At 39.2% G+C, this 12,994-nt stretch overlaps 1 protein-coding gene across 4 annotated transcripts in view; it reads right to left on the reverse strand.

Moving 5' to 3' along the window:
* Nucleotides 1-566: 566 nt before the first annotated feature.
* Nucleotides 567-12,994, reverse strand: part of SEC23IP (SEC23 interacting protein) — a 56,765-nt gene continuing 44,337 nt past the window's right edge. For 2 of the 4 annotated variants that reach the window (XM_044749823.2, XM_014849221.3), the window contains exons 14-19: nucleotides 10,571-10,726; nucleotides 10,103-10,205; nucleotides 8,740-8,925; nucleotides 7,903-8,065; nucleotides 7,309-7,410; nucleotides 567-2,073 (exon numbers count right to left, since the gene is read on the reverse strand). In XM_044749823.2, the coding sequence (XP_044605758.1) occupies nucleotides 7,329-7,410; nucleotides 7,903-8,065; nucleotides 8,740-8,925; nucleotides 10,103-10,205; nucleotides 10,571-10,726 (690 nt within the window). In that variant the 3' untranslated portion in view covers nucleotides 567-2,073; nucleotides 7,309-7,328. The remainder of the gene's footprint in view (nucleotides 2,074-7,308; nucleotides 7,411-7,902; nucleotides 8,066-8,739; nucleotides 8,926-10,102; nucleotides 10,206-10,570; nucleotides 10,727-12,994) is intronic. The other 2 variants (XM_070482186.1, XM_014849222.3) reach the window with 1 other exon arrangement.

The raw sequence follows: 12,994 nt of genomic DNA on the forward strand, positions 1-12,994 counted from the left end.
TATATGTGACAAGACTCTGAGATAGGCGTGGTGATTACAATAGTGAACAATATGCTAATAAATGCAGACTCTGCCCTCAAAGGACCTATTTTTTGTGGCGTTTTTTTTGTTTTTTTAAAGATTGACACCTGAACTAACAACTGTTGCCAATATTTTTTTTTCCTGCTTTTCTCCTCAAATCCCCCCTGAACATAGTTGTATATTTTAGTTGTAGGTCCCTCTAGTTGCGGCACGTGGGACGCCGCCTCAGCATGGCTTGATGAGCAGTGCCATGTCCGTGCCCAGGATCTGAACTCGCGAAACCCTGGGCCGCCGAAGCAGAGCACGTGAACTTACCACTCGGCCACGGGGCCGGCCCCATTTTTAAAGAAATTGAAGAGTGGTGTAAATATATGTCCACAGGCCATCACCAAAAAATTCTAATTTATGTTTCCCCTAAGTGTTAAAATCACAAGACTCCTGAAGCTCAGCTGGCACACGTCTCTTCCACGGACATTGGTTTAGGTATTCCTTCTCCTCTGCCCGATGCTCAGAAAATGCAGGCTCAATAACGCAGACACAACCACTTGTAAATGGAAAAATCAAACTGGATTTTATTAAAATATACATAAATAACCCTCATTGTTCTTTATTTGATTAGTTTGGGGAAATTAAGTGAAAAATAGTAGTACTGGTGTAGAGAAATGAAGGCCAAAAGGGAGTCAGTGAAACTGTACTCCAGCCCAGATCTGCCCCCAAGAAGCCTGAGAAAGGCTCTCAGTGTCATGTCCTCAGCTGCAGAATGAGGTGGGTGGAATATACTGTCTGGGGTCCACCGCAGCTCTACAATTCTACTGTCTTAATTCTATTATTAGGAGCAAATGCTACATATTAACTATATATAGCAGGTATTGAGAATGAAAAGTAAAGAAACGCTGAACTCATAGGAATACTTTTAAAGAAGACAAGAGAAATACAGAAGTTGGCTGCTTAAAAAAATGCATTGATGTTACAGTTTTATTCACACTAATTAGAATATATACACAAAAAATGTGTATCATATGTTGCTTTCAAAAGATTCTATGTTCCATGAGAACTATGTAAACAGTGTAAAATGTTTCTACTGCATAACAAAAGAAGGAAATTCAGCATTCCCATGTAGTATTAGGAAACTATTTTCAGATAATTTGAAGCTATAGTAAAACAAAGTGAAATATTACAGAACAGTCTTTTCGTGAAGTAGATTTATAGTCTAGAAACAATACATTTCATACTTTCAAACACTTTGGTATAAGTGAAATTAATACAAAGCAACAAACCCCAAAACCAAACAAACTCTACTTTGGTTCTCACGTCAACTGGAACCTCAGCAGTGAGGCGACCGCACGGCTACGTTAGAGGAGATGGAACCCCTCCCGTCGCTGCGCCCTCCGGGTAGGAACAGGCAAGCTGGGAGAAGGCTTCCCAGGACATCTGGGCAGCAGGAGACAGTTCACTTCCTCCCACAGCCATGCTCTCAGCAACAGCCCGAAAGCTCCAGAAGCAGCTCAGATTCTACTTGGAATAAGTGCCCTTGGTTACTTCCTCTTAACAAATACAAATGACCCTGCATTAAAGCAGCTCAGAACTACAATTCACATTTAAACAAGAACATAAATTTTTTAAAAATCGTATTACTATAGTTTCTCAAGAAGTCCATACTTGAATGAAAGAACATACTACATTAATTTAAAAAAATGCAAGTTTAATAGCCTACTGACAATAATTTTTTAAGAAACAGAAACAAACGTCTGCATGCTACAGGTATTTCTTCGTTGATATCACACATTACTTTGACAACTGTACAACTAAACTGATCAGAGGAATTTTTAACTGCATCATTGTGATGATTACATTTCTCGTCTCTTCTGTCCAAATGTGGTACTGGTTTTTCACTGTCTTTTTGTTCGGTATGTTTTCTTTAAAATGAATCCCTACATCTGAGAATCACATCTGAGCAACTGTCGATGAATCACTTCTCTGTCACCCGTCACAGGAGCAAGCTGGGAACGTCCTCTGAGGATCTTCTCAGCAACGTAATCGTACTGCAACTCTCTGAAAAGATAAGGAAGTCTTTAAAAGAAGAAAGGATCCCTGGTGAACTTCACAAACTTACAGCAAGAATACAACAGCGCACTGCTGTTTCTTTCTGAAGGAAAACAACACACTGCCAGGCGCTCAACTGGACCAAACACACTGCAAAGGGCCTCTGCGGCACGCGCCCTGTGAGCACAGGTCCCCGGGCATCAGACAGGCCCTCCGACAGGATGCAGGCAGCAGGCGACCTTCAGGGAGATTGACTAGCATGAGCATCTTCCTAACAAAATCAGCACAGAAAGTAAAAAGTCAAATTTTTGCTAAGTTAATCTGAGGCTTTCTAAAGAACAATTTTAAAAAGGACTAAAGGAGATAAACCCAAAAGAATTATTCAGCAAAACTGATCTATACTTGAATGAATCATGATAGAACAACTGTTAATATTTTAAATTAATTATTTTATAGTATTAGTACAGTATTAGGAACTTAAGTTCTTGCCTAAATTTTACAACCAAGTGTAAGAAGAAATAAAACAATGAACACTGAACAAATTTACGTGTGAAATGAAAAGTTCTTAGTTTTTCATAGTAGGTGATATTAAAATCCTAGGACTATACTGTTTGGGTTTTGTTTCTTTTGTGGCGAGAATATGTCATGGGAACTTAAATCACTTCAAAATTCTTTTGGAATAATAGCCAAGATTATGGTATAGCAACAACTTGCACTGCCAGATAGTCAAAACTATAAAGTTAGAATTATTAAACACCATATTTCACTGAATATAATAAACCATCAATTGTAAGGCAGACCATTATTTCATGTACCATGCAAAGAAAAGATGCTCAGGATAGGGAGTCTAAAAGGAGACAGACTCTCATAAAAAGGAGGACAACAAATGGCTACAGCCTCAATGAGGGATAAGAAAAATATCTCTTCTCGCAGAAGGGATGGCAAAGAAGTCTCCACACCTCTTCCTTGAAAATGGGACAAGACCTGCAAATTTCATGGTCTGGATTCACACTACCAGTGTAGCCCAAGAAAATCTCAAGCAGAGAAATTAGCTGAGGCCGACTCAGATTGGTAGCGCCCCCTAGTGACTGGCAGAAGAAAATACAGACCATCTTGGGAAGAACTCAACTTCCACCCAGGCAACAGGTGATTTTAAGATGCATCCCAATTTTAAAGATGCTAAAATGTGGAAAATATTTGACTTGAAATCAGTAAAATGTGGCAGATAAATAAGTCAACGGAAGAGATGTCAGAAAGCCTAGAAAATAAATATCGGGCATATGATAAAAAATGTCAAATAACAGCATATAATAAAAACATCAAACCAACGACAAAGGATATATTATTCAATAGACAGCACAGGCAAAAAAGATTAACTAAGAAAAAAGCTAAATCCTTCTTTATACCGTATTCTTCTAAACTATAAAGTCAAATGAAAAACAAAACCATTTAAAACTAAAAGAAAATAAATCTAATTATCTAAATACTAACCTTAAAAGACTGGCCTACATATTTCAAAAAACGCTCTCCACATCTCCCTCCCCCAAATCCAAAGCACAAGCAAAAAGAAAAGGCAATGGCAAACTGGAAAAAACATTTGCAATGACAAAGGTTAGTATCTTTAAATATCATAATTATAAGTTAATAAGAAACAAAAACACTCTACCTATTTTCTAAGGTTTCTGTATGAGGCACTATTATTGCATCCTTTTTTAAATTGCTTTTGCAGCACACAGAGCACTTGTTTAGCAGATGTAACAGCCCCCACACTGGGTCCTGTGACGTTGGATCCTATGACACGGCGAGGCCCTGCGCTGCCTCAGCGATCCCCACTTCAAACCTCCCATCCCAGCCTTGGCTCACTCACTAGGGTACGCCTCTCTCCTGCGATTCTCTGACCTCATCCTACCATGGACCTCTTTCTTTTTTCACTCTCCATCACCTCCCTTAGCTCCTCTGTCTTCTGTCTTGCTCACCTGGCAAAACCCTAATCCTAGTAAACCCAAGTGTCTGCTTACTCTGAAACCTCACCCAAGTAGCGGGCAAGTGGCCAGAGAAGTCAGGCAATTGTGCTCACTGTAGTCACTTCAAATTTATGACCAAATATCAAATGCACATTCGAGCCTGCAGGACAATCCTACCACTCTTTGTTGGTAAACTCCCGTCTCCACGCTCTGAGATGAGTATCATTCTGCTCCTCTCTCCTCACGCCTCCCACAAGCCCTGGACTGGTGACCTTCTTCTCACACACTTCAGAGAGGACACTCAAGTAACCAGAGAACCCCGCCTCTTCCCACAATTTCGCCCACTCTCCATCCCTGTGCCCACTCTGCCCTCCTCCAGCACCATGAAAGATGCACCCCTGCTCCTTTTCTGAGGCTGGGCCCTTCCCTTTGCCCTGGCCCCAGCCTGCACTGCCTTTGCAAGTATTTCCCTCAACAATGATCTCCTTTTGCTCTCGCATTACCCATTTCTCCCTCAATAATGTATCACTGTCATCAGCAAACACACACCCCTTAATATCATGAAATGATATCTTTTTTCTATCACCCTTCATAGCAAAACTCTTCTCTCTGATCCCTTACCCCTCCTCAACACACTTTCCCTCTGTCATGACACGAAAACAGCTTTGCTCAAGGTCACCAATGATGTCCTACATCCTCCTCAAGCCAATGGGCAATTCTTGGTCCTCCTCGTACTTGGCCTCTCAGCAGCACCTGACACGGCTGATTGCTCTCTCGTTGAAGCAATCTTCTCTCACCTTCCTGGAGATGACAAGCCCCTGGATTTTCTTTCACTTTATTGGCTCCTCCTTCTGCACAGACCCCTTCTCTTCTCCACCTACAGACTCCTCCTAGGTGACCGCGCCCAGTGGGTGGCTTCAAATGGCAAGTATATGCTGATGAGTCTGAAGTTATCATCTTTAGCTCTTAGCTTTCTTCTGAGCTTCAGACCAACATCATCAACTACTGACTTGACACAACAGAACTACTCATTCCAAAGCCCCCTTATTCCCCCAAAGCCCTGCTCCCTCCCACGAAAAGGCACCACCATCCCCCCAGTTGCTCACATCAAAATCCCGAGTCATCCTTAACTCTCTTTCCCTCATACCCCACAATAAATTCATCCTAAGTCTGAAACTGTACCTCCAAAATAGATCTGAATTCAATCATCTCTGACCATTCCTCCCACTATACCCCTAGTCAAGGTCACCACCAGCCTCTTAACTCTTTTCCCTTTCACCATTCTTGCCCAACTGTCTATCCTCCACCCAATACCCAGAGCAATCTTTCTAAAGTATAGACCAAATCATACACTCCTCTTCTGAAAAACGTCCACTGTTTCCATTACACTTAGAGTGAAATGTGAATGCCTTACCAGATCACTCACAATCAGGCCCACGCACCTGTATGACTCATCTCCCTCCACCTCCCCTTCAGCGTAGCCCTCTGGCTACACTGGTCTGCTTTCTGTTCCTTAAACACAGTACATGCCTGCTTCCATCTCACCACCTTTGCAGCTGCCCTTCTTTCTGCTTGGATTGTTCTCCCCATAGCTTCAGACGTCCACCTCCTTCTCAGCCCTCACACTGCAACTCCATTGTCATCAACCCAGCAAGGCTTTCCCAGAAGCAACCCCATCACTCCCCACATGCTCCTATTTTATCTTCTCCACAGAACCTATCAATATCTGAAATTCATTTATGGGGTAGAGTACAGCTTTACTGTCGATCTGCTCACAGTAGAAAATAATTTCCTTAAAAGTGAGAATGCATCTTGTTTACCACTTATCCCCAGCATGAAAACTGGTGCCTGGTACACAGCAGGTACTCAATAAATACTTGTCAACCACTTGAATAACTATGAATAACTGAAAATCTGGACTGTGGTAGCTTTTGCCATTACATTTAGTTTACTTTAATATTATAATATCAGAAATCTTGAGAACTGATAAAACTGTATCAAGAGTCTGATTATAAAATAGTTCTTCAGACCTCTTACCTACTCGATTAACTAAGACTCCTTAATATACATTAGGAAATGATCTAAATGTCTATTAACAGGAAACTGGCTAAATAAGATGGGATGTAGCCATACAGTGGATTACTATGTAACCGTTAAAGAGAATGAAAACTAGCTACACAAGCTAATATGGAAAGCTGTGCAAGCTATATGGTTGATCAAAAACATTAAGTTGAAGAACAATATATTTAATGAGATCCCTTTATTTTAACATGCATAGATATTTTGTTGGACATGCTCAGGAAAATTACTGTAAGGAAATCCTACTAAAAATGGTTCTCTCTCAGAAAATAAGAAGGGGGAGGTTGAACTTATATAATATTAGAAAATCAAAAGGTGCCAGGAGCTACTTTTGATTTCAGCAATTGAGAGCTCACTACTTTGTATTCCATTCTTTCAAAGGCCTTAAAATTTCTAACTTTTAAAAAAACACATTACCTAGTTTTTAAAGTGATGCATAATTTAGTGAGGAAAAATAGGTGTCAGGTGTCTCAGGAGGACAGGGAGGAATACAGAGTGGGGTCGACTTACAGCATGGCTCATTCATCATAGGTTTAACCCCTTTCTCCATTCCTTCCCTCTATAAAGACTGGGAATGATTAAAACAAAACTTTTACAATCGTTCATGCAACTTGGGGTTAAGGGGAGACATGGGACATAGGCTTAGTCAACAGGCATGAGTGAATTTCTGGACATGCTTTTGCTTTCCTAGTTAAAAGGGATATATAAGCAATACTGCTCTCCCCGCCCCCTTTACGCTTTGACTGTAGATATGCTTTCTGGAACTATGGGAGCCATCTTGTAACTATGAGGCAGAAAGAGCCAACATGCAGGTGAAAAGATGCAAAAACCTGGGTGTCCGGGGGCATCATTCAACAGACGAACGCTTCCAGTTACATAAGGAAAATAAACCTCTATTTGTTTAAGGTAATATGAATCTGGTTCTGTTACCAACAAACAAAGGAATCCCTAACTGACATTCCTGGGAATCTATTTTAAAAAGAAAATGAAAATAAAAGAACTCAAATTCTATGCAGAAATAGACTGTTTAACAAGTCAGAAATGTAGACTGCAAAGCAATTCTCTTCTTTAACGTCTGTATTCTGAATTTTTTTAAAAAACAGAAGAAACGGAAAAAAGAAAATTACAGTCAACATCAACTCCATCACAAGACTTCCAAATAAAACATTCAGACTTTATACACAAAGTAAGATAAACTCACACAGTGAAAGTGAAGTCCAATCAATGCTGGGGCTGTTCTGGACTAATGTTCATTGTTCGGTAAATTTCTTTAAGTAATAACAGGGCAGTATCTTCAGATTCCCTATCAAAAAGAAACGAATATTTACTTAAGAGACAATTAGGATAAATTAACCTCTGTGCATAAAGGTGGAAAGCGCTGCTTTCGTTCCCCTCTACCCTACCTGAGAAGGGCGAATGAAAAGTAGTGTAATCTCAGCGCTGTCCTTAAAAACTGGATGGATACCATTCAGCTCCAAAATAACTGTGTTGCAATTCTCCTTGTTGACAGGGGGATATATGAAAGGATGGCTTTTCAAAGGCCCTACCACTCGCATTCTGTGAAAGCCATCCCTACAACAGCAGTGTGCAAGAACCAAAGGCCTCTGGCCAAAGGCAGATGACATACTGCCACCTTGTGGAAACTAAACTAAAGGGGGAAAATATTGATTTTGAGTATACGGGCATTCAAATTAATATTCCATAACAAATGATAAATCACCAAAAGAGTCTAAAACTGCTGAATGTGCTAGCACCTAAAGGCCATGCGAATGTTATCAAAGATGAAAATACTTACCAGTAGCATAAGTGACTCTGAAGAGCAAAAAGATATTCATTAAAACTCTCTATTGGCTTTTCTTGAAGGACGTAGTCAATTCGGCGGCCTCCATTTAGCATTCCAACCTTTCCTAAGTAGTCCTCATCCTTGGAAAAATCTGGACTTTCAACAATCTTTTCTGCTAGAATTTAAACCATTTCAATATCAAAGTCAATCACTTAATCATTATCCTTTGACTTTAGCTGACTCTCTGGGCTCAATGAGAACACTGCTTGACACACGTAGCAACCTGAGGAGCTACCAGGCTCACTTCCCATTCCTCCAAAGAGCCAGGGGAAGAGGGGCTGGTTACTCGAGAGAGAGGAGAAAGAGCCAACGAGCTGACAGAAGTTTTGAAGAAAAGGGGTGAGAGAGCATTGTAGAAAGAAAGGAAATAGAATTAGAATCTGAAAAAGTCGAAAACATCACGGCACAACGACCTGACATTGCATGTGAAGTCCACAGTGGGCACAGCTCATTCAACAACAGAATCAGCAAGATAGTTTCTCAGAGTGGGTCTTCAAAATGCCTGAATACAAACTCGCCTCTCAACTCTGACATTCCACTCTGGCTTATGAATCTCAACAAAATTCTAAGATTGCAGAGTAAACAGCTCAGTAACTTAGGCAAAAACCTAGTAAAAAAAGATGACATGCATTCTGAAGTACAGATTATCTACACAGATCTTCCTTTACAGGAAGAGCCTCTGCATTTTAACCAGGAAGACTAGAATGGAAAAGCATCATTAAGTAATTTATAAGTGTGATGTTCACAAGTAACATTTGTACTGGAAAATGCCTCAAATGTCACATTTACCTTCAACTACTTGCTTTTCTTCCTCTTCTTTGATTTGATTGGCTACCTTCTCTAATTCTTCTTGCAACTGAGTTGAAGAGGTATGAGCGCGGGCAAATTCATTTAACGTCTGCCAAGCACTTTTCAGAGAGCTAATAAAACCCTGCTTCAAATCAGATCCCATACGAGAGAGACTTTCTTTCAACTCTAAAGAAATTAAGATGACATATCAAGTTATTGGTCACGGGTAAAATTCTGCACAACAAAAATTAAAACAAAAGTTAATACTATTTTCTCAGACAGGATAAGACCTCTTATTCCTCTTTTAAATGTCAAATATACAGAGTTTATCAGCCAAGAACTCGCAGCATGTTCAAATGTTTTGAAGAATCTTATTCTGTCAATTTTTTTAATGACTAAACTTGATCCAGCCAAAACCTATCAACTTCCTCCCTCCAAAAAAAAAGGAGTTCAAATACCATGAAAATGTAAGCACAGTCATGTGGGGTTTTTTTAACTGTAAGTTAAAATATGGGCCTACAAGATTAAAATGATGACTTTTCTCATCTGTAACGTGGAAATCATTTTGAGAAGTCGAGATTCTGATATAACCACAATTTAAACTTCCAATTTAAAAATGAAGAAACTCCTGCCCCTTCACCTTTTCTACTTTTGTCTAATAAATCATATTTTAATTCAAGGTCTTCGAGTACCAAATTTCTCATTTTAACTTCAAAAAAGTTAAGTATTTTTAAAAAGCATGAAGTAAGCAAAAAAGAAGGAAACACTTTTAAAATAAGACTGCATGACCACTTTTCCCTCTCTCCTCCTTTGCACTCCCATCCCTTCCACCCAACTTTTTAAATCTATAGATAAGTAACATACATCATTAATAGGCATAAGAGAAACCTAAAGCCTACTTGGAATTGTTATCAATCCATAACGCTTAATGAATTTTTTTAATAGAAAAAACTGTCTAGTTAGCAAGAAACTAACAATGCTCACTTGACTTAGATAACATCAAATTTATTTCTTGATGGTTTGGTCATTAGTCCAAATGTTATTCTGCTTCCCAATTCCAAAAATTATAACAAAATCCTATTAAAATCTATGCATCTCATCACTTTATTACCAACTTCCCCCATTCCTAATTATTTCAACAGTTAGAATGTTATCAAGGAGAAAGTAATCATGGAGAAGGAACGCATTCATAACTTTCTTTATAGCTCCTCCAAATATTTAGTAAACAGGTTCCAAACATAGTAAGCACTCAAATAACATTAATTCTGTCAGAAAGGACTTTGTGTTAAAATTTTCATAATTCATTACAAATGACAGATTACAAAATGACAGGAAGGAAGTTTTTATAGTATTTGCTTTTTACCTAAATGAAGTCTTTTTCTGCCTTTATGATGTGGAATGAGAACTGCTTTTAGGTCCAAATCTGGAACAATCATAGGTTCTAATCTATAGGCCACTGGATCAAGCTATAAATAGAAGAATTAGAAATTTATGAAAAGCTGTTTTATTTTGAGTTATATATCTTGGGTGAGAAAAGAGACAACTGGGAAACCAGAGATTTTGATTTTTCTTTCACACATTATTCAAATTATAACTTTCAAGTTTGTGAGTAAAATTACTTCACAAGCAAAGCAACAGAATTATTTCCTTGACAAAGGCTTTTCGGTAGAAAAACTTACAGGAAAGCATCATACTATATCTATTAGGACAGCCACCTGAGTTGTACAAAATCAAAATGAGTACTAATTCCCAGGAAATAAGAATCTGAGAATCTATTAGGATAAAGAGGACAGGTGCTCTTCAAAATAGGAAACAAATTTAATTCACTCACTGGATGATAAATATTGAAGAATCCCTTACAGGTGGGAAGCCTGTAGTTCTCATCTATCCTGTGCACTCCTCGAATAGTAAGAAACATACCAATTGGAGATCCCAAGGCAAAGAAAATCTCTGGTTCAAAGTCTAATGAGTTGTAAACAACAGAAACCTAGAAAGAATCAAAAAACAATAAAAGATGCTCATTCCAATGTCACATAATACAAAATTCCAAAGTTCAAGCTGGAACTGCACTTAATTGAAAACATCCCAACACAGATAGTACCCCTCAAGGTGTGGCTTATGATGCTTATAATCACTGACACGGACAGCTGCTGCTGGCGCCAAAGGATTAAAAAATTCCTCTTTAAAATCTTTTTGTTTTTAAAGATTGGCACATGAGCTAACAACTGCTGCCAACCTTCTTTTTTTTTTTTTGCTTTTTCTCCCCAAATACCTCCAGTACATAGTTGTATATTTTTTAGTTGTGAGTCCTTCTAGTTGTGGCATGTAGGATGCCGCTTCATCATGGCCTGACAAGTGATGCCAAGTCCACCCCCAGGATCTGAACCTGTGAAACCCTGGGCCGCTTGGAAGCGGAGTGCACAGACTTAACCACTCGGCATGGGGCCGGCCCCTTTAAAATCTTTATAGACTATCACAACCTCTGGCTATACTTTTACTTGTTGTATAGCATAATATATACAGTAAATAGTAAATATTATATTTATTATAGTTAGAAATGTGCTTAAAACTGCAGATTCTAGACTCAAACTGCCTGGGTTTGGATCCTGGCTCCACTCCTTACTGTACGACCTGGGGCAAGTTTCTTAACCTCTCTTGCCTCAGCCTCACCTTCCTCTTCTATAAAATGGCAATCATAACAATGCCAAACTCATAACGTGATTGAAAAATAAATAACCTAATCCACAAAAAGTGCTTAGCACAGAGCGTGGCATCTTTAAGCACCCAAAGACTGTTACTTCTATTTTAACTACCATCCTCACGTGTTAAGGCAAATTTCTTTCCATTAGAAAAATGACTTGTCCCAAAAGAGCCTCTGTTTGAGAGCAGCCTGCACGTAGGCTCTCAGCTCAGGGAGAACTGCCCAGACTAAGAGAAAGTGCCTACACTCATGTAGCACTCTGCCGTTCACAAAGCTCTTCCATTTGTTGCTCAGTGGCAGGATGTGTGTCGTCATCATTTCAGTATCCTGAGCTCGAAGAACAATGAATGACATAATCCAAGCGCTTAAGACAGGTCCACTGAACGAGGGAGGTACGGCCAGAATCATGCCCGCTTCTCACATGAAGGCAGTGAAGCTCAGATAGGTGACGTCACTTACGCAACAGCACACAGCCAGTGAGTGGCAGAATGAAGACGTCTAATGCCAAATCCAACGCTCCTTCTACTACACTAGGCTGCCCCTTCTAACCAAGTCTAGACTTCACATCCCTCAGCTTGCCCTTATATCCGCAAATTCAATAGTTTTTGCTACTAATTAGGGCCACATAGGAGATGCTCTCAAGATTATGCTTTTTCCCCCAGCTCCAAGAAAAAAAAGAAGGAAAAAGAAAATTAAGACAAAAATTACAAACTGGGAAAAGTATTTACAACATATATGACATAGGGCTAACATCCCTAACATGTAAAGAACTCTTAAATATCAGTAAAGATAAAAGAAACTCAATAGAAAAATAGGTAAAACTAGCACTTCACAAAATAAAAATGCCTAAAAAATATACGAGAAAATATCTAACCTCTCTAGTGTTCAAAGAAACACAGTAAGATACCATTTTCCCTATAAAATTATCAGAGATATAAATAAAATCCTAAAAAGAAAGTAAAAATCTCCTATTTTCATGTACAAAAATTGTTTCTCTAGAAGAAAGTTACAAACGTAAGAATACTACATATTTTTAAAGGAGAAGGAAAATACCAATTCTAGTGAAGGAAACGGGCAATCTTATAAACTGCCACTGGGAGTGTAAACTGGCACAACCTTTCCAGGGGCAAGTAGAAGTAACTACCAAAATTCTGAAGTGCACATCCTTTGGCCCAGCTATCCCACTTCTACTTATGTAACTGAAAGAAATAATAAAGAATGTGCACAGAAAATGGGTTTACAACTGTTCATCACTGGATTGCTTCAAAGAGTGAAAAATCAGAAACTGCCTAGATGTCCAATGTTATGGGTGAACTGTGTCCCCCACAAAAAAGATAGCTACCAGTATCTCAGATCTTCTTTGGAAAGAGGGTCTTGACAGTGGTAATCAAGTTAAAACAAGGTCTTTAGGGTGGGCCCTAATCCAATATGACTGACGTTATTATAAAAAGGGGAAACTTGGACACAGAGACAGACACACACGGAGGGAAGATGACGTGAAGACACAGAGGACGCCATGTGACATGGAGGACGGGAGCAATGTAGCTGCAAGCC

This window comes from Equus asinus, chromosome 2 (assembly GCF_041296235.1).
Source record: "Equus asinus isolate D_3611 breed Donkey chromosome 2, EquAss-T2T_v2, whole genome shotgun sequence".
Classification (NCBI taxonomy): Eukaryota; Metazoa; Chordata; class Mammalia; order Perissodactyla; family Equidae; genus Equus; species Equus asinus.